The sequence below is a fragment of the Ursus americanus genome, chromosome X (genome assembly GCF_024610735.1).
Source record: "Ursus americanus isolate L20-20 chromosome X, mUrsAme1.1.p, whole genome shotgun sequence".
Classification (NCBI taxonomy): Eukaryota; Metazoa; Chordata; class Mammalia; order Carnivora; family Ursidae; genus Ursus; species Ursus americanus.
Window position 1 is genome coordinate 120,708,421 of NC_142164.1, and position 20,511 is coordinate 120,728,931.

Consider the following 20,511-nt stretch of genomic DNA (forward strand, 5'->3'; position numbering starts at 1 on the left):
CTGTATCTGTGTCTGTTCATGTAGTAGCTGTCTTGTCTGTCTGTCTGTCCATTCATCCACCCATCCATCCATTATTTATCTCATCTATATCAACCATCTGTCAGTCATTTGCCTATGATCTATGTGTCTCTCTGTCTCCATCTATGAGCTATTACCTTTCCCTCCATGCATCCGTCCATCTATTATCTGTCTCATTTATCTTATCAGTCAGTCAATCCATCTGTCGTCCATCCATCCATCCACCCACCCACCCACCTATTTGTCCGTCCATCCATCCATCCATCCATCCATCCATCCATCCATCCATCCGTCAATCTATCTATCTATCTATCTATCTATCTATCTATCTATCTATCCATCCAAACATCCATCCATCCATCCATTATTTATCTCATCTATCTTACTTATATCAACCATCTGTCAGTCATTTGCCTATGATCTATGTGTCTCTCTGTCTCCATCTTGCATCCGTCCATCTATTATCTGTCTCATTTATCTTATCAGTCAGTCAATCCATCTGTCGGTCCATCCATCCATCCACCCACCCACCCACCTATTTGTCCATCCATCCATCCATCCATCCATCCGTCCATCTGTCAATCTATCTATCTATCTATCTATCTATCTATCTATCTATCCATCCAAACATCCATCCATCCATCCATCCATCCATCCATCCATCCACCCACCCACCCACCTATTTGTCCGTCCATCCATCCATCCATCCATCCATCCATCCATCCATCCGTCAATCTGTCTATCTATCTATCTATCTATCTATCTATCTATCTATCTATCTATCTATCCAAACATCCATCCATCCATCCATCCATCCATCCATCCATCCATCCATCCGTTCTATCTATCTATCTATCTATCTATCTATCTATCTATCTATCTATCATCTGTCTATCCATCCATCCCTCAATCTCTGTAGGTATCATCTCACTGTGTGCCTGTCTTTAACTCCTTCTGTGACTCCTCTTGCCCTGGGATCAGGGAACACGGTTTTTCTGTTGCCCAGAGTCCATTCCGTGGCACAGAATAAAGCCCCATTGTCGTATGCGGATTACATCCATATGTGAAGTGGGATTTTGTATTTAGGGTGTGCCTTTGGGGAGGAGGCTGGAGTCTTGAATACAGACACATTCAGATCAAATCAAACATGTCTGTCTTTGTGTTTACTTTCTCATTTCATTTTTTTTTAAGCAGGCACCACGCCCAGCCTGGAACCCAATGTAGGGCTTGACCTCACGACCCTGAGATCAAGACTTGAGCTGAAATCAAAAGTCAGATGCTTAACCAACTCAGCCTCCCAAGCACCACCATCTTTGTCTTTGTTTGAATAGAAATGCCTTCATGTAATTATGTGATTCCATGTGAATACTTCTCTATAATTGCAGCTGGTAGTAGTTCACTCTTACCTGTGTGGGCTGGCCTGCCAGGGGCTCTTTAGTTGGGATCTGTTATTACCTCTTCCTTATTCTTTTCTTGCCCTTTTCCCCAGCATGGAAACGGGGAGGTCGTGGATTAGGTGTTTAAAATCCTGTGTTAGGTTTGACTGCGCTTTGGGACCCGTGGTGTGTTGTGGTTCGCGTGTGCCTCTTTGATGATGAGCTCCTTAGGAACTGACAGGCTCTCCCGTTTGTAGTTAGTTGTACCGTGACAGCGGAGGACGTCGTGGGGCGCCCGTCTGTGGGCAAACTCTGCTTGAAGGGAGGCTGCCGAGAGGCACAGTTCTGTCCCCGGGAGTGTGCGTGCGGTGTCAGTGGGGACGGAATTTCATTTCTTTCTAGTTTCTTCCTTTTCGCGGTGACCAGCACTCACTCAGGCTCAGGGGCCATGGCGAGGATAGATCTGACAATTAGTGCCACTTGCTTAAAAACTTAAAGGGACAGCGGGAAGGCCATCACGAGGAGTCTTTTATAGGAAACTACAGGAAATGCCTCTTTTTGCTGCTGTCAAACAGTGAAGTTATTGAACTAAATTTAACAGTACACAATGTGTGGTGGAAAAAAAAAACAAGTAAAAGTTAAAAAAAATTAAAGAGATCTAAAAGAAACTATCCAGGAGGGAAGGAGTCATAGCAGCTGGCTTGGGATCCTGTGCTTCCTATTTTTTAAAAATTTTTTTATTTATTTTTATTTTTTATGGTAGCAAAGGGAAAGGTACACTCGGGTAAGAGAAAAGGAGGCAGGTGACCTCTGACAATCACTGAACCTCCAAATAATCACTGAACAGATGACTTCGGAGCAAGAGACCTTTTTACTGATGCCTTTAGCAAAATATCTGTGGTCAAATCCTACATCTGTGGGCTTAGGTGATACGGCTGCTGCTGCTTTTTTTTTTTTTTTTAATTTAATTTATTTTTTAGAGAGAGTGCACACGTGGGGAGAAGGGCAGAGGGAAAAGGAGAGAGAAACCCAAACACACTGCACGCTAAGCACAGAGCCCTATGTGGGGTGAGAACTCACCACCCTGAGACCATGACCTGAGTCGAAACCAAGAGTCGGACACTTAACGGACTGTGCCACGCAGGCACCCTGTGATAGGGCTCCTTGCAGATGATAACACAGGATACTCAACTAGGGTGTAAGATAGAGGTGATTTTTTCTAAAATTTTTTGTGTGAAACAGTGTGACTATTAATAATTTAAGACTCACAGGTCATTGTAAAATAGTAGAAAGGAGAGTCCCCATGTGTCCTCACCCCAAGATGATAGCTTCCATAATCAGAGGACATGCATAAAACCAGGACCTGGCTTCTCTGTAATCCCGTTAACGCCTGTGTGGACCTTATTTGGATTGCAGTGGTGGTACTGTATGTGTTTTGTTTTTGTTTTTGTTTTTGCTTTTGTTTTTTTTACAAATATATGGAGGTGCTTTAAATGCTCTCTGTTCCATTGCCTGTGAAATCTGAGATATTTAGGGCCAAAGGCAGGAAGTCTCTCTGGGTTTCTGTATCTTTACCCCCATTGACAAAAGAACCGCCATTGGTTTAGGCAAGAGATACTCTACTGCTACTTCTATTACGTGGATTTGTCCATCGGTGTATCCATGAATTCATTCATCTGTCCCTTTATCCAGCCAACGTGGGCCCAGGGATTAATCACAAAGGTACGTAAAACATATTTGATCTACAAAACCTACTGCCACAAGTTACAGTCCAATCCCAACTTGGACCAACAAAAATGGCGGTCTCTGATACTTTGAAACTTGGTGTGTTGACTGGACTGGAGCACTTCTGTCAAACGGCTAAACTTACAGAAACATTTTTCCTGTGGTTCTCTAAGGAAGAGCGCTTTGTGCCCCCTGGGTAGAGAGTCTGACTCAGAAGGTGGTCGACCCCATAGCATCTCTTTTCAGATGACGTTTCTTCAACGGCATGTTTGCGGGAACGTCTTCAGGTGTATTTGCGCGCGTCAGACTTTGGAATGATGATGATAAAGTGGGAGTGGAAGCCTTGACCCTTCTCTGTCTCCCTGTAGCAGATTTGTCCCGAGTCCCCATAGCCTGGTGCGGGATCCTTTCCTCGCGGGATCCTTTCCTCGCGGCATATGTTCTGCCATATTCCGTCAGTGGCTGATAGACGTCTGCATCTCGTATCCCAAAGAATAAGGAGTACGAACGCATGTCAGCTCTGTTTAATGGAGCGTACTTTAAAAAAAAATCGATCTCACCCTAAATTTTTTCGACGGGGGCCGGGGCAGCGGTTAATGTTCTTGATAAAATATCCACACAGCAAAATTCATGCATTTTAAGTGTTGGCATTGATGACTCGTTGACAGATGCGTAGAGTTACGTAACCACTATCACATAGAACATTTACGAAATTGACTTTCATTTTACACTGATGGAAAATCCATTTATTACGTCAACTGAGATGCTGTGTGATGGGCTTTGCATGTGCTATTTTATTGAAACGCTGAGGGGGTAAAGATTTATTTTTTTCGGTTTTATTGAGTTAGGATTGACAGCATAGTGACTAGACAAATACTTCTAGATTTTGACATAATTACTGCAATGTAGTTAACATCCGTCTCTTCACATAGTTTAAAAAAAGTTCATTTTCTTGTTATGAGGACTTGTAGGCTACTGTCTTAGCGACTTTGAAATATACCATAGAGCTGTGTTGTCTGCGGGCGTCAGGTTGAGTGTTAGCACATGCCCATGTTAGCACATCCCCAGGACTTAGTTATCACCACATCCCCATGTTAGCACATCCCCAGGACTTAGTTATCTAACACCTGGAACTTTGTACCTTTTGGCTGTCTTCATCCAATTGCTCTACTCCCGTACCCCACCTCTGGTCACCACAAATCTGAACTCTTTTTCTATGCGTTGTTTTTTCCTTTTTAGATTCCACATGTAAGTGAGATGATGCCGTCTTTGTCTGGCGTATTTCACTCAGCATAATGCCCTCAAGGTCCATCCATGTTATTGCAAATGGCAGGAACCTTTCCTTTTTTTTTAATGGCTGAGTACTATCCCATGGTGTGTCTTACTGGTCAGAGATGGGTCCTTACCTGCAACAAAGCTAAAAGATGGACTTTCTGAAGGGATGTATCGAGAGCCGGGGGTGTATATTGGTCAGCCTCTGGACACCAAGTGGGTCAATCTCTGCCCATTTTCTTCCCACCACCTCAGTGCCTTACAGGCAGCACCATTAATGGCGTCTTGCGTCCTGTGCGTTTCAGCTGGCAGAGCTGAAAATTGCATCTGGGTTCGTCCACCTTGAATGAGACTGCTGACCGGTGTGGTCCTGTCATCTGATCGTGGCGTCCAGGGACTCCCGCATCCCCCAGGGAAGCCCAGGCTCCGGCTGCCGTGAATAAGTCACCCGTTTGGAGTTTCTGAGTCATGGTCGGTGCTGTCCTTCACGTAGGCACGGGGAACGTCCAGTTGCAGGTCCAACACTAGGGCTGAAAAGACAAACTATGATTTGGTAAATGCAACCCAATGACGAAGGGGCTTCTTCTCGGGGTTGGGGGGCCGTGGAGAAAGATGATCGAGAAGAAGGGTACCAGAGAGGGGAAGAAGGAGGAAGGCACATGGCCGCCTTTCCATCCCGAGAACCTGACGGCGTGGCAGGACTCGCAGGGCGCCCTGCAGTCCGTCCTGTTGGAGAGAGGAAGAGTAGAAGCGTAGGGATTCATGTGTTTGCCCCAGTTCACAGATGGAATAAAAGGCAGACCTTCCACCAGATGCTGGTGTCCCCGTTGTGTGCACCTGACCCAGTGGAAACATCAGTGTCTGCGTAAAGACACCTGAACTCGCCCAGTTCTCCCTCCTTACAGTGTTCCCCCTGCCATGCCTCCCGGTTGGGACTTGATTGGGACCAACACGCGACTGCCTTACCCTGTTACAATTCTGTCTTTGCTTCCCCGTGACCTTCCGATGAGCCTGTCCTTGACAAATGTGTTACCCCTCGTCGTTCGCTGCTTCTTACACAGCACTTTTCTCGGTTTTCTCGTGGCTCCCTCTTTGCAGCTCCTAGAGTAAAATATTCATGATTGGAAACGCCACTTAGAAGCCAAGGTTACTCATCGTGCCCGCGCCCCCAGCGCTGCCCAAGGAGGCCAGGAGATTCATTTCACAGCTCGGCAATTCTCATTTACAGAAAATGCTACAACAACACGTGTTTGCTCGAGTCTGACCCCGTGCTCTTTCTCATGTTATCGTGCATGGGTGCAGACCCTGTGCAAGAAGAAAGGATGTCCGTGGCTGCGTGGTTGTGTTGGGAGGGAGGAGAGCGTCCTTTGTCTTCTCCAGCTCTCCCCGATTCCTTCCTCCCTCTTACTGTGTTCATTGCCATTTTTCCAACCGGAGAACCGTAACTGGTCACCGTGTTCCATGCTGTCACAGCCGCCATTTAGAAGCTCACTGGGCACCAGGTACCCCGAGGCTCACACGTACACGTTTCCATTCTTCTGCCCACCTTCTTTACCTCTCTTCTGTAGCCACAGATAAAATTCCTTTGGATCTTTGATCTCATGTTTGCATGAAGTGGTTGCCAGCCTGGGTGAGGGGTGGAAGGTGGACCCTGTGGCCCACACCAAGGCTCAGAGGACCAGGCAGCTCGGCGGCAGAGGGAGAGGACGCATCTGGGTTGGAAATGTCCCACCAGGGTACAGAAGAGCGTTGGATTTCCTTGCATATGTGTCGTGGGTGCAGTTTTTAACTTTCACCCCAGTCTCAGCCTTTTATCCATTATAGCCTACCCGAATAGGTGTCTTTTCCCATATCATTTTGGGATATATCCCATTATCCAATCCTTAGGAAATTTTAAATAAAATCCAAGCGCTTGGAGCAAGTATTAGCGTGTTAAAGAGCCGTTTTCATGAGCGTCGCGTGTCCGATATCTTTGCCTTTCTCTAGAAATCCCGAAGAGACAAGCCACGTTGAAGCAGTGTCTTCGCCGTACCTTCCCATTCCACCTGTCCTTGTATGTGTGCGTGTGTATGCACGTGGTCTCCACGATGGCTCATTTGTAGACACGATGGCCGGCGTTCCCTCCAATGACAGACATTTCACAGGCAGGCGATCGTCTTTGTTGATGAGTGCGTCATAGTACCCTCCCCTGAAACTTCCAGAACAGCGCTTCTCGTCAGTACTCTCACCCGCCATATACTAGGGTTGGGAGCGCCGAAGCTGACGGTTTCTTTGACGGTCCTGATACAGCCCCGTGTGCCGTCTCCCCCTCCAGGCACCGGGACGTTCGGACGGGTGCAGCTGGTCAAGGACAAGACGGCCAAGCATTTCTTCGCCCTGAAAGTGATGAGTATCCCCGACGTCATCCGGCTGAAGCAGGAACAGCATGTGCACAACGAGAAGTCAGTGCTGAAGGAAGTCAGCCACCCGTTCCTGGTCAAGCTGTGAGTCCCTCCCCACGGCCTTCTCTCGGTCCTCCCCTCTCCGAGATCCCCGGCGGGGTGGAGTGAGGTCACAGCCGACCCTCAGGCTGCCCGGGTCCAGGGAGGTAGGTGCTGTTGGGACGACTGCTGGCCCCAGGGCCTTGCTCCCCTCCTGGACGAGTGGGTGGTCCCACCAGATGCTCTGTTCCCCTCGTCCCCATCTGGGTCACAGTCACCAGCTCCCAGAGAGCCTGTTTAGTCACCGCTCAGCCTCATTCATGCAGGCCCCTCCTTGGGTTTCTCATGGACGACTACGTTTCTCCATTTAGATGCACCACACACATGTCCAGTTGAGGGTGTCCCGCACTGAACGAATAAATCCCTGTCCTCCCACGCTATTTGCTAGTAGAGGGTAAGACCATGCTACCCAGATATGGCTCTCTATCCCCATCCACGGTGTGGGTTGGGTGCCTTCCAACCAGGGTCAAGTCTCCCCTCCGCCATTTTCTTTTCATTCCTTCTCATTCCCACCCCACAGCCCCTGCCTGATCTGGGGCCCCCTGTCTCTGCCCTGATGTTTGACCCTGGCCTCCCACCTGGTGTTGCCATGGCATCTTTGCTTCCTTCCGAGGCATTCCTCACTTTACACCCGTGGTGGTCCTCCCCCAATACCTGTCTGGTGACCTTCTTTGTACCTACAGATACACAGGGAATGGCAAAGTACCCAGAATACGGCCCCAGCCACTTAGGGCTCGTCGTGGGCTGACCTCTGGGTTTCCTTTCTGTAGGCTCTCTTTCCCTACACCCTGACACCTATCGTCCCATCTCGGAAAGCCACCTGCGGTAGAAGGGGACAGGTGCCGTCTTCCTTGTTGCTCCCCGTCTCTTGCGGGCCACCCCTCCCCTGCAGTGCCTCCTTCCTGTGTGTCTCCCCACCGGGCATCCCTCCTCCTACACCAGCTCCTGCCCTTCTTCTCTGATACACCTGTCCGCACACAGAGACGGGAGCCCTTTGTCACAGCTCTGGAACGTCTCCCGTGCACACGTACTCCGTGAAGGACGTCTCTAAGCTACGGGGGGAGCCCTCCCATCCTCCGAGCCCCAAAGGGCGTCTTACCCAGAGTCCCTACTCTGTTGCATGTTTAACGAGGAGGAGAAAGGAATAGGCTGAATTTTTTTTTTTTGGTTTTACTTTCCTTTTTTGGAGCTGCAGGTGATCTGGTGCCGATAAGGAGGGGTCAGGTGCGTCTCAGGGTATCAAGTCACGGAAACAAAAGTAGCCAGTGATTCGGGGACTCCGCACCGCTCACTCACTGCGTGTGATTCCCTCATTTGGAGGGACAGCACTTACAAACACGTATGCATTAGCTCTTCCTCTGGGATTAAGGAAAGCGTCTAGTTTTGTCTCTTGGAGGAATTAAAATAGTGATTCTGGGGAGTACCTTTAGCTTGCTAGGGTTTTCAATAAATACTGTCTACGGGGAGACCTAGACTCCTTTACCATATTGGCGAATTGTGGTCACGTGTCTCGGGCTTCCTTCCAAAGGACGGGAGTTGCAAGCCAACGTCTTTGAGGTTGAGAAGACACAATGACCATGTGTCGACATCTGACGGGCTCTGGATGGACTTTGCGATTCAGAAATCGGATGCAGGTCACAGTTGAATGTAGTCTTTTTACACGGCAAGGTCCACGAAGGGTGTGGCTGAGAAGCAGGAATGTTCCTCCATCATTAAATCTACGTGGAATGTGAGGAACAATTAGATGGTCTTCTCAGAGGGATTATACTCCCGGGTTTTGGGGAAGTGTGGCAGGACCTCATTTAAAAATCTGTCTACTGATTTTGATCAATTTTTGGTTTTCCCCCCACAGTACTGAGTTTGTGCATACAATGAGGCCCGGTGTCATGTCTGCTCTCCAGAAATGCTCAGGATCTAGGGAAATTATTATCAATAACGGGTCCTTTCAAGACTTAATAGTGATCTAAATTTCCAGGTGACTTTTATCCCAAAAATTATGGAAAATAGGTTTGTTCACTTGGGCTGCCATAACTCAGTACCGTGGAGTACAGGCCTTAAGCAACACACATTTATTCTCTCCTGGCCGGAGAGCCTGGGAGTCTGAGATCCAGGTGGGGCAGAGGCTGGGAGTCTGAGATCCAGGTGGGGCGGAGGCTGGGAGTCTGAGAGCCAGGTGGGGCGGAGGCTGGGAGTCTGAGATCCAGGTGAGGCGGAGGCTGGGAGTCTGAGAGCCAGGTGGGGCGGAGGCTGGGAGTCTGAGATCCAGGTGAGGCGGAGGCTGGGAGTCCGAGTTCCAGGCGGGGCCAGGTCTGGTTCCTCCTGAGGCCCCTGTCCTTGGCGTGTAGACCCCGTGTTCTCCCTGTGTCCTCCTGTGATTGTCCCTCTGTGCATGTCTGTGTCCTCCTCCCCTCTTCTTATAAGGACCCCAGTGCTACGGGATCAGGGCCCATCCTAATGACCTCATTAAAGACCGCATCTCCAAAGGTCCTGGGGTTAGGGCTTCAACATGTGAATTTGGGGAGGATATGATTCAGCGGTCACACCTACTTAGTGACTTGCTAAGAGTACATCTCTGAGAGCACGTGGATCTTACTATAATACACTTCCAGCACTTGGTTTTTTCTGTGCATTCTCACTGGAGTCACCAGTTTGTCTAAACACTGGGTGTAAGTTGAGCTAGTGGAATCAGGCTCTGGAAGTTCTCCGAACATAGCACGGAGAGCACACTATATCCTGATGGGAGCCACAGGGTGTCCAGGTCCCCATGACGAAGGACCACATTTTAGTGGGAAAAGACCATCAGTGAAGAATGTATTTAATCCCCCAGCTGTGCAGTTATCATGTGAATGGAGGTCACTTCACCCAACATCTGCTTCCCATACGATTCTGGAAACAGGAAGCATGTTTTGCTTGTGTTTCTTGAGGCCACGTAGAACGCTGATGACTCCAGGTATTGACCTGAGCAACGATTATTTGGAGTTTGAAGTTGGAGTTGAGTGGACTCGGCAGTGCCGGTGTCAGTACCCAAGTGCAGTATATGAACTGCTGCTGTTGTGTTTTTGAGACGATACCAGGGCTTTCATTAAATGCACATTTGAGAACACGTTCTGTTCGGGGATAAAGTCGTTCCAAAGGCCACCTCAGCCCGTGGAGATAATTTTAAGAAGGGCTGAGTAACTTACCATCTGGGGTGCAAAATCAAGATTTCCCTGGGACAGAGGCTTGGGGTCTGCCCAAACACCAGCCTCCCACGTCTGCTCCTTGCCCTTTGGGTGTATAGAAATGCTGGTGTCCTAGAGTCGTTTGACCCCAGGACAGGGGTCCTACACCTTGGCACTATTGACTTTGGGGAACCAGATCATGCTCTGTGATGGGGTTGCTCTGTGTAATGTAGGAAAGTTAACAGCATCCCCGTGGTCCCCCCACTCAGTGCCAGTAGCACACTGTCCCCAGTGCTGATGACCAAACATGTCTCTAGACATTGGCAAAAAAGTCTCCGAGGGACTGAAATAGTCTTCAGTTGCAGACCACTGGTGTAGAGCAAGAGATAGATAGATGATAGATAGCAATACATAGATAGATTTGATGGAAGGATGGAAGATACATGTCTAGTAGATGGATGGATGGATGGATGGATGGATGGATGGATGGATGGATGGATGGGTGGATGGATGGGTGGATGGATGGATGGATGGATGGGTGGATGGATGGATGGGTGGATGGAAGGAAGGAACAAAGGAAGGAAGGCAGACAGGGTGGATACATAGATGAGATAGATGACAGATAAATGAACTGTAGGTACATATTCGATATAGACAGATGATATACACAGATATGATAGATGACATATATAGTTGATAGGTAGATATGATGTGTGGATAGATAGATAAATATGATGGATGGATGATGGATGGATGGATAGATGATAGGTAGGTAGGTAGGTAGATAGATGATAGATATAGAGAGAATCTCCTCTGCTAAGGCAGGGCTTCCCCACTTGAGCACTGTTAACGTCTGGGGCTGGATGACTCTGATGTGGGGCGTCCTGGCCACTATAAGGTGCTGAGCAGTGTCTCTGGTCACCACCCAACACATGCCAGTAGTGTTCATTGTGACAACCAGAAATGTCTCCACATTGCTAAGTGTCCCCCAGAGGTCACCATCACCCTGTTGAAGACCGTTGGCCTTGGGAGGTTGACTGCCACGAACCCAGTTCGCCACAAGGTGATGGGTCAACCAGAAGTCCGGTTAGCGTCCAGGAAGACAGAAATCTGGGGAGCGTTAATTTCCCTGCACTGTCAGTAGAAATCAGCAGATCTCATGGGAGCTGCGGCTTGTATGGGGCAGCCGGCCTGGTGAGACACAACTCAGGGACATCAGCTTCACGCTAACCAGTTCCATGCCACCATCTCTGCTTGGGGAGACACCTCTCAAGTCCAGACAGTGAGGCCAGGCTGGCCTGAGGCTGTCGCCTGGTCCTGTATATGCAGGAGCATGAGTTGTCCACTCTGCGCTGACTCTCTGAGGCCCCCCACATAGCCTCCTCCTCCACCCTGGCTCAGGATGTACCTCACTGGGGTCGTTAAGATAGCTTCCCATATGGTGTCTCTAAGTCCTCTTTCTGCAGTGCCGTGAGACTAATACTAAAATCAAGACACGATCGTGTGTCTCAGCCTGGAACTCTTCCGTGACTCTTGGTGACCAGCCTAGGGAGGTCAGGGACGCAGGACACTTGTCTCCTGCCCACTGCCACCTTCTGCATGACCAACCGTTGCGGTCCTCCGTGCTGGCCATCCCCCATGGTGGAATCACCATCCTCACCCTCCAGCCCCTTTCTCTCATTGGCCAATGCCAGTGCTTGCTTCTAGAGTTTTCATCTCCAGTCTAGACCTTCCTCCTATCTCAGATGCTTAGTCCACCAAGAGGCTTCTGGCCATACCTGGCCTGGGTGGACCCCCCTGGAGGCCTTTCGTATCTCTGCTGTGTACCAGCTGCAACAGTGTGCTCTGGTACCTTGCCTTTGGTGATGGGCGGACTCTCCAGACGTGTGTGATCACGTAGAGAATTCAGCATTATTAAGTAATTAATGGATAGCTACCCACCTCCCACGTGCTGGGTTTCTTGCTGGGAGGTGAAGGTGTTGAGGTCTGGCCCCCTTAAAGCTATGGAGGGACCTGACATATATGCAGACAGATGTAGGATAGGGCGGCGTGTAGGGACACTGGAGCGAGGCTTGGTCACGTTCTTCCTAAAGAGCCCAGGGAAGTCCTACACCCTGACACGTGGATCGGAGCCTTCTCCAGACCCTCACCCTCCATCTCTCGTAAGCCTGCATCCTGCTTGCCTATCTCCTGCTAGAACACAGACGCACGCTCTGTGCCTAGAGAGGTGTCCGGCACATGGTAGGTGTTCAGACTCAAGGATGGCGAGTGCAGAGCTGGGGAGGGAGCATCCTGGGTCCATGACACACCGTGCTCCAGACGAAGAGAACAGAGACCGTTTCAGGAGCAGACTCACGTGATTGTAGGGGCTTCCAAGTCAGAAATGTGGGATCGGCCAAGTGTCTTGAAACTCAGGTAAGAGCTGGTGTTTCAGTCTTGATTCTGAACTCTGTAGAACCACCCAGCGAGCTGGTGACTCAGGCACAGTATCTATATGGCAGTCAAATCCAGAGGCAAAATCCCCTCTTCCTTGGGAAACCTCACGTTTTTTTGTTCTTATTTTTTTTTAATTTTATTTATTGAGAAAGCAACAGAGCACAAGTTTGGGTGAGAAGAGGGGGAGGAAGAAGCAGACTCCCCACTGAGCAGGGAGTGCGTTGTGGGGCTCGATCCCAGGACCTTGGGATCATGACCTGACCCAAGGGCAGATGCTCAACTGACTGAGCCTCACAGGTGCCCACATGTTTTTTCTCTTAAAGCTGTCAACTGATTAGACGAGGCCCACCATATCATGGCGGCTCATGTACTTCTCCTAAAGTCAACTGACAGTAGATGTTAATCACATCAAAAAAAAAAAAAAAAAAGTTTTCAGAGCACCATTGAGATCCTGTTAGATCATGTGTCTGGGCACCAGGGCCTCACGGAGTTGGTCCACGAAACTAGCCATCACAAGGGGCAAAAGCAAGAAAGCTTGAGCAGAAGAGCAGAGCCATTCCCTCATAGGGATGTGATGCCCAATGTGATGGGGGCAGCTCGTGAAGCAGGACGTGATGCCTGCAGCCACAGAGTCCGGATCCCGAGCGGCATCGTGGCCGGAAACCCCATTGCACACTTCTGCTCCTGTCCCCAGCCTTCACGCACCGTGTTCTCTTGGAAGTCTATGTAGATTCCCAAACCTTTGCTTCCGCTTTCACAGGACTGGGGAGTTTTATTCTGCTCTGCTCTGTTCTCCTGGCAGCTCCTCTGCCTTCCCTCTCTGGGCAGCATCTTTAAGGCCCCCTTCCATGCACCTCTGGGTGACAAGGGCTCATTCTTGTCACTGCTTTGTCTTGGACACCTTGTGTTTAGCTCTGTATGGTGCCACCACAGTCTTCATCAAACCCTCTGTGCTGTGGGCTGGTCGCTCCCTGTTGGCTCAGAGGGGCTGCAGGAGGTCCAGGACAAGTTCACCTGTCCGGGGAACTAGCTTGCATCCCCCACCCCTCTGCCGGTCCTCCTCCTTGGTCCTGCTGTACGTCCCTCCCTCATCTCAGCCCTCTCTTATTTCTCGTTTCTCCTAACCGTGCCAGGTTGGTTTTTGTTTGTTTTTCCAAGATGAGAAAATGCCGTGTGTCTTCTGGATGCTTGTGACTGGTTCCCATCATTCTGAAGGACCTAGGGTGGTGTTTCTTCACCAGCAGCTTACTCCCCTTCCTAAATGATCCTGTGTGTGCTTGTAAACTTTGGAGACGGAGTTTGCTTTGCTTGCAAGCAGCTGTTCACATAAGACAGCCGCTCTTCGGGAAATGGGCACGTTGACTGTTTTGCTAAGGTGTCCCCCACTATCCCACCCACGGTGTAACCAGGTGATAGATTTTCAAAGCAGAGCCTAGTGACTTTACCCGATTGCTGGGTGGTGGCGGTGGCTTTCTGTGAGCAGCGAAGACGTTGGACCACTATCGCTGGTCGCCGAGCAACGACATTTGGGATGGCCCCTCTTGGTGTGCTGCGGGGTCTTGTGCTGCCTGCTGTCGGGCGGAATCAGTCAGGCTTCCAGTGCAGGTAATGACAGTCACGGACGGTGATCATGCTTTATCAGGGCCATTCCAGAAGCCTGCTTGTCATGCTAACGTGAGCACCACGGGGATGGGAAGGAATGCATCGCCCTCCTGCAGGGCTCTGTCCACCTTTATCTCTTCTACTATGGGTTCCAGGGCTCAGACTTTGCCTGATGAAGTTGCTCATTCGGATTTCTCAGCCCAGGCGCTCCTGACATCTGGGGCTGGGTGCCTCTCTGATGGGGGGCATCCTGGGCACTCTAGAATGCTGAGCAACATGTCTGGTCGACACGGTTAGTTGCCAGGATTTCTATCCTTCCCCACTTGTGACCACCAACACAGCTCTGAGCATTTCCAGCTGTCCCCCAGACGGACGGAGCTGCCCCGGCTGAAAGAGCCAGCGGTGAATCAGAGACCCACACAGTAAGTGTGCGTGCATGGGGTCCCACTCTCCCTTTCCGGACCCAGCCCCTGAGCCAGGAGCGCCATTACTCTGTCAGTGAGACTGGCCCGTGGACCCCACCACAGTCCCTAACCCGGTGCGTCTTGGCACATGAGCAGAGCCAGGCTAGTGCTGACATCGCCTAAAGCAAACATCTCTCCGTGTCTACCGGCTTGGGTCTGCTCTCTGGGTCCCTTAGTCTGCAGTCGGGTAGTTGGCAAAGCTGTTCCTTTGTTGCCCTCGTAGTCAAGGGGGAAAGAACACCACATTCTGAGTCTCTCTGCACTTCTGTCCATGTGAAGCTTAAAAGCAAAAACGCTGACAATATGTCTCGGAGGTCTGGGGACTCTGAGAGTGGCCAGGCCGGCAGCATCTGTGCTGGTGGGCAATGGAGACAAGCAGGTGGGAAACGGGGCAGCCAGGGCACCGTGGGGGTGTGGGGCTGGGAACGCATGAGCACGGGTGCACGTGTGCTAGGCTCCCTGTGCACTCGCCGGGGACGGGGGTTCCAGGAATCACGAGGAAGAGGTCACACTGTCCCCGGCTGACACGGCCGTGTATTCGGGCTGGCACACGCCTAGCAGGGTGGGTGGGAGATCAAGTGGATAAGCATTTGCAGAGAAGCAAGAGGTGGCTGTTTCTGGAGAGAGCAAGTGCACAGCCACCAGCCAGGGGCCGTCACAGCCACCGAGGGCAGGCGGGGGACCCTTGGGGACAGGAACTGGAGGACACCCCAGGGTGAGGGATAGAGCAAGCCAAGGGCACCTTGGGGCAGAGCTGGCTGCCACAGAGCCAGGTCGGAAAGTAGAAGGAACGTTCCAGAGCCTCAAATTGCACGAAGAGGTGAGCAAGAGCCGATAGGGTGACACGCGTGGGCGGTGTCTCGGTTTCTTGTTGTAAAGGCAGAAGAGCAACTTTGCTGCAGCATCAGGAGAAAGTACGACCGATTCTTTAAATGAAGGAGGCTTGACTTTCGAGTCAGTTCACACCTTCCGGTAGGAGCCCTGCCACAGACTTTGCAAACAGAAAGGCAGGGGTCATTGCTAAGGGCGGAAAGCACTGCTCTGAGCTGAGGTCAGGGGCAGGTGGGGCCCAGACATCCTGTGTGTTCCTTGTCACTGTAAACCACAGCCCGTTTTTTTGCTCTTCATAGGTTCACACCTACTCTTGAATATGTTCAAAAATTCTCATTTTCTCCTTGTAGTAAAATGTACCTAAACATAAAATTGGCCATTTTACCCATTTTTAAGTGCACAGCTCAGTGGCATTGGGCACATTCACGCTATTGCGCAATCATCCCCACCAGCATCTCCGGAACTTTCTCTCTCCCCAAACTGAAGCTCTGTCCCCATGAACCAGTAACTCCCCGTCCCCAGCCCTGGCCCCACCACCTACTGCTGTCTCTATGGATGGGACTCCTCTAGGGACCCCATATACGTGGAATCAGGCAGGATTTGTCCTTTTGTGTCTCCGTCATGTCACTCAGCACCATGTCCTCAAGGTCCATCCACATCATAACAGGTGTCAGAACATCCTTTTCAAGGCTGAGTCATATTCCATTCTGTTCGTGGACAGATAAACATGCTCTTTACCCATCTGCCCATCCATCCCTCCATCCCTCCATCGCTCCATCCCCCCATTCCCCCATCCCCCCATCCCCCCATCCCTCCATCCACCTACCCATCCTTCCATCCACCTATCCCTCCACCCACCCCGTCCACCCACCCACCCACCCATCCATCTATTCTTCTGTCCACCCATCCATCCCTCCCTCCGTCCATCCATCCCTCCATCCACTCATCCATCCATCCATCCACCCATCCATCCATCCCTCCATCCACCTACCCATACTTCCATGCACCCATCCCTCCACCCTCCCCATCCACCCATCCCTCCACCCACCCCATCCACCCACCCATCCATCCATCCACCCAGCCATCCATCCATTCTGTCTGTCCATCCATCCATCCATCTGTCCACCCACCTATCCCTGTATCCACCCATCCATCCACCCCCCATGCAGTCACTTATCCATCCATCTGTTCATCCATCCACCTACCCACCCCCATCCATCCACTTACCCATCCATCCAGCCAGCCATCCATCTGTCCATCCATCCATCCATCCATCCATCCAACCATCCATCCAATCATCCATCCATCCATCCATCCATCCATCCATCCACACATCCATCCATCCATCCACTCATCCATCCATCCATCCATCCATCCATCCATCCATCCATCCACTTATTCATCCATCTAAATATCCACCCATCCATTTATCCATCCATTCATCCACTCATCCATCCACTCATCCATCCATCCATCCATCCATCCATCCATCCATCCATCCATCCATCCACCCATCCATCCATCCACTCATCCATCCATCCACTTATTCATCCATCCATCCATCCATCCATCCAACCATCCAACCATCCATCCACCCATCCACCTATCCACATATCCATCCATCCATCCATCCATCCATGCATCCATTATCCATCATCCATCCATCCATCATCCATCCATCCATCAGTGGACGCTTCGGTTGGTTCCATGTTCTGGCTCTCATAAATAATGCTGCTAGGAATATGCAGTGTGCGTGTCTGTTCGAGCCCCTGCTTTAACTGCTTGAGTGCATTTTCAGTTCTCGAATTTCATTTCCCTCCTGTTTGTGGAGGGACTTAAGATTTTCTCTTCCTGGTTTTTCTTTTCTCAGGTTGCCTCATGCAGGCAACTATCTTCCTTCCACCTTCCCTCATCACCAGGTCATCACATGGATGGTCTGGTACGGATCTTTGTGTCCTTAAAAGTGTGTGTGCACACACATACACACACACACGGGGTTCGGGTATCATTGCAGCATATTATACACACCCTTCCCGCAGTTTCCATCTTAGCTACGTGTGATCCTTTATGGGGGTTTTTGGGGAGGACACATTTGGGACGTTGCTCTTGGTCAGGTGTGTGCATGGACGTGCACGTGCTCCTGAAATCCTGCTCTCGTCCACCATGACCACTTGCTCGGAAGTTTGGACTTCACGACTCCAGCTAAGGCATGCTGTTTCTTCCCCAGCTGCCCCCTGAGCTGTCTGAGTCCCACTTGCTCCTGGTCGGTCCTACTCACATGGCTCCCAGGCAGTTCAAAGTCCTTCTGTACAAACATCAATTCTTGACCTTCCTCCTGACCTCCTATCCCTAATCAGTTCTTCCTTCCCCTGTCCCCAAATGGCCCTTCCAGCCCCGCAGGCTCCATTTTTGATCTGCTTTTCTTTGCCTCTGTGTACACTCCGGCCAGGGGTCCTGCCCTTTCCTCTTCCAAACCACATCACCAGATCTGTCCAGATCTGTCCAGCCGGTGGCATCTTCACAGAAGCCACTGCAGCTCACCGCGTCCCTTGCTTTCTTCTGAGCGTCCGCTCTGGATACCAGCCTAGGGCTTCCTTCTGACATGAACACTGGCCTGCAGCATTCTTTGCTGTCAGATCCCATGGGAACGGGAGGTTTCCTGTGTGCATGATGGAATGTAAGCTCTCTGTCACATCTCTGAGGTCCCAGCGTTTGCCTGGTGCCTTGGTTTCCAGCCTTCTTGGATGTCCCACCTCCAGCCTTCTTTGACCAGAGGTTTATCCTGCCTGCGGGTCCCGACTTTCACCTGCTCTTGACTCCTTGCTGCCATCCTGTGTTTCCTCTTTACCCTGGGCTCCCCATCGAGCCCGCAAGGCTCAAGCCCGTCAACACAAGAGCTGCCCTTTCCGTTGCTGCGTATCCAGCTTGTTGCCTGGCGCACGGTGAGTGGGTCCTTGGTCAGAATTTACCTAGTAAGGGCACCTGGGTGGCTCAGTAGTTAACCATCTGCTTTTGGCCCAGGTCAGAATCCCAGGGTCCTGGGATGGAGCCCGTTGTTGGGCTCCTCACTCAGTAGGGTGTCTGCTTCTCCCTCTACCTGCCCCCCCCCCCCACCGCTCATGATCTCTCTCCTCTCTCTCTCTCTCATAGATTAAATCTTAAAAAAAAATTTACCCAGCAAATGGAGCAAAGAGCAAGTTGAGTATGGAGCTGGATAGCGTGTTGTTTCATGAGTCATGGATCCGTGGTGCTCGAGCAGGACTCCTAAGACATAGTGAATTTTAGATCCAGAAATGCCTCTTTTTCTCACACCACTGGTGACAAACCCACTTACGGCTTTTTGCCCTTCCATTTTTGTTGTTTTGTTTCTAGACTCCATGCAAGGGACCGAGTCCTGCAGGGAATGGGAATGAACTAGCCAACGCATTGGCTGATGCCATCAGTCCTGTTTCTCACTTTCTGAACTCAGATTTTAATTCTTTTATGGCCACCCAGACTCCGCCTCTCCCTCCACAAGCCCCAAGTGATGACTTAATGCTTATAAATGTTTTCGTAATAGTAACGTCAGCATCTCCTTGAATGTTGTGGTTCTTATTAATAACGCCCAATGCGGTACACATTCTCTCCGTGTAAGGGAAGTCTTGCTCATGTAAATTTGAAGGAAAGATGTACCCATGGAATTTTTTTCCCTTAGGATATTTATTTGACTTGAAGAAAGACAGGGGAACCTGGGCCCTCACGAGTTGGTTTTGTTTTTTTTTTTCATAGTCTCGGTTTTTGAGTCCTCGTAGAGTACCTTTATTTGAAAGCCCTTACTTCTCAAGGGTGCTGGTGACCCGTGGCCACCTGAGTGGGGTGTGTGTACCTAGGATTGACAGCCCACTTACTGTATAATGCCCGTTTCAGGTTGTTGTTGACGCTTTGGTGGGTTTTATTGAGAGATTTCTGCAACAAATGTGCTACAGATACGTATGGGTCTAGTTCTCCCCACTCAACTCATTTGTGTGTGACATTTGTTGCTGTGATATTGTGATTTGTAAGAAGAAACAGATGTTTGGTCTTTGTCAGTTGGCGCTGAGCTCTTAAAACCCTTGGAATTTCCGCAGTGATAGGAGTGACAAAGGTGGCTTTTGTTATGTGAATGAGGTGACTTTTGGAGAACACCCAAGGGCAGGAGCTGGTTGCCTGGGAAACCAATCCTGTAATTGGAGGGTTGGCATTCTCGGTCCCACCCCAGATCTACACGGAGGCCAGAGGGGCTGGAGGCTGAGTTAATCCCTGCTGGCCAGTGATTGAATCAGCCTTGCCGTTGGGATGAAGCCTCCATGAAATCACATAAGGACAGGGTTTGGGAATGTCCAGGATGGTGAGCTCGGGGAGATTTGGGGAGAGTGGCCAACCTGGAGAAGACGCAGCCTATGCGTCTCTGCCATGTGGCTGTTGCTGAGTTACAGCTCTTCATAACAAACCAGTAATCCAGTGAGTAACATGAGCTCTGTGAGGCCCTCTGCCAGATTAATGGAACTCGGGGAGGCGTCTTTGGAACCTGGGACCTGTAGCAGCCCTATCGGAAGCACAGGGTTTGTGGTTGGCACCTGAAATGTGTGTGTTGGATGGGTGTAGTACGGCTACACCTTTACCCTGTGGGATCTTCTGCTGTCTCCAGGTATGGACAGTGTCAGAATTCAGTTGAGTCATAGGACGCCCAGCTGGTGTCACAGAATTGCTCGGTGGTGTGGGGAAAAGACCAACATGTATTGGAATTGGGAGCAGAATGATAGACACTAAGTCCCAGTTTTTAGATATATAAAGGTACCCATGACCGAAATTCAACTGACCTGGAACGTGGGTGACAGACTCTGAGATCGTCAACCCACTTCTCCTGCCCGAATCTCCTGGTCTCCACCCATACTGTCTTGGGGGTTAATACATTCCAGTTGGTTGATTAATCCCGAAAGTTCTCTTTCATTCCTTACAGGCTGACTCGCTTGGCCCTGTTGTAATCTCCCCCATTGTGAACCATCTCCCATGCCTTTGAAGGGTGCAATTAGATTGCGTTCCAACATGGCGGATGCATTGTTCTCAAGAGCTGAGAAGGGATCTGTGTAGATGATTATCCTGGCTGTGGATCAGTAGGAGTGGCTGT

At 50.3% G+C, this 20,511-nt stretch overlaps 1 protein-coding gene across 1 annotated transcript in view; it reads left to right on the forward strand.

The window, feature by feature from the left end:
• Positions 1–20,511, forward strand: part of PRKX (protein kinase cAMP-dependent X-linked catalytic subunit) — an 83,542-nt gene that overhangs the window by 23,575 nt on the left and 39,456 nt on the right. The window contains exon 2 of the mRNA XM_045813668.2: positions 6,706–6,874. Coding sequence (XP_045669624.2) covers positions 6,706–6,874 — 169 coding nt within the window. The remainder of the gene's footprint in view (positions 1–6,705; positions 6,875–20,511) is intronic.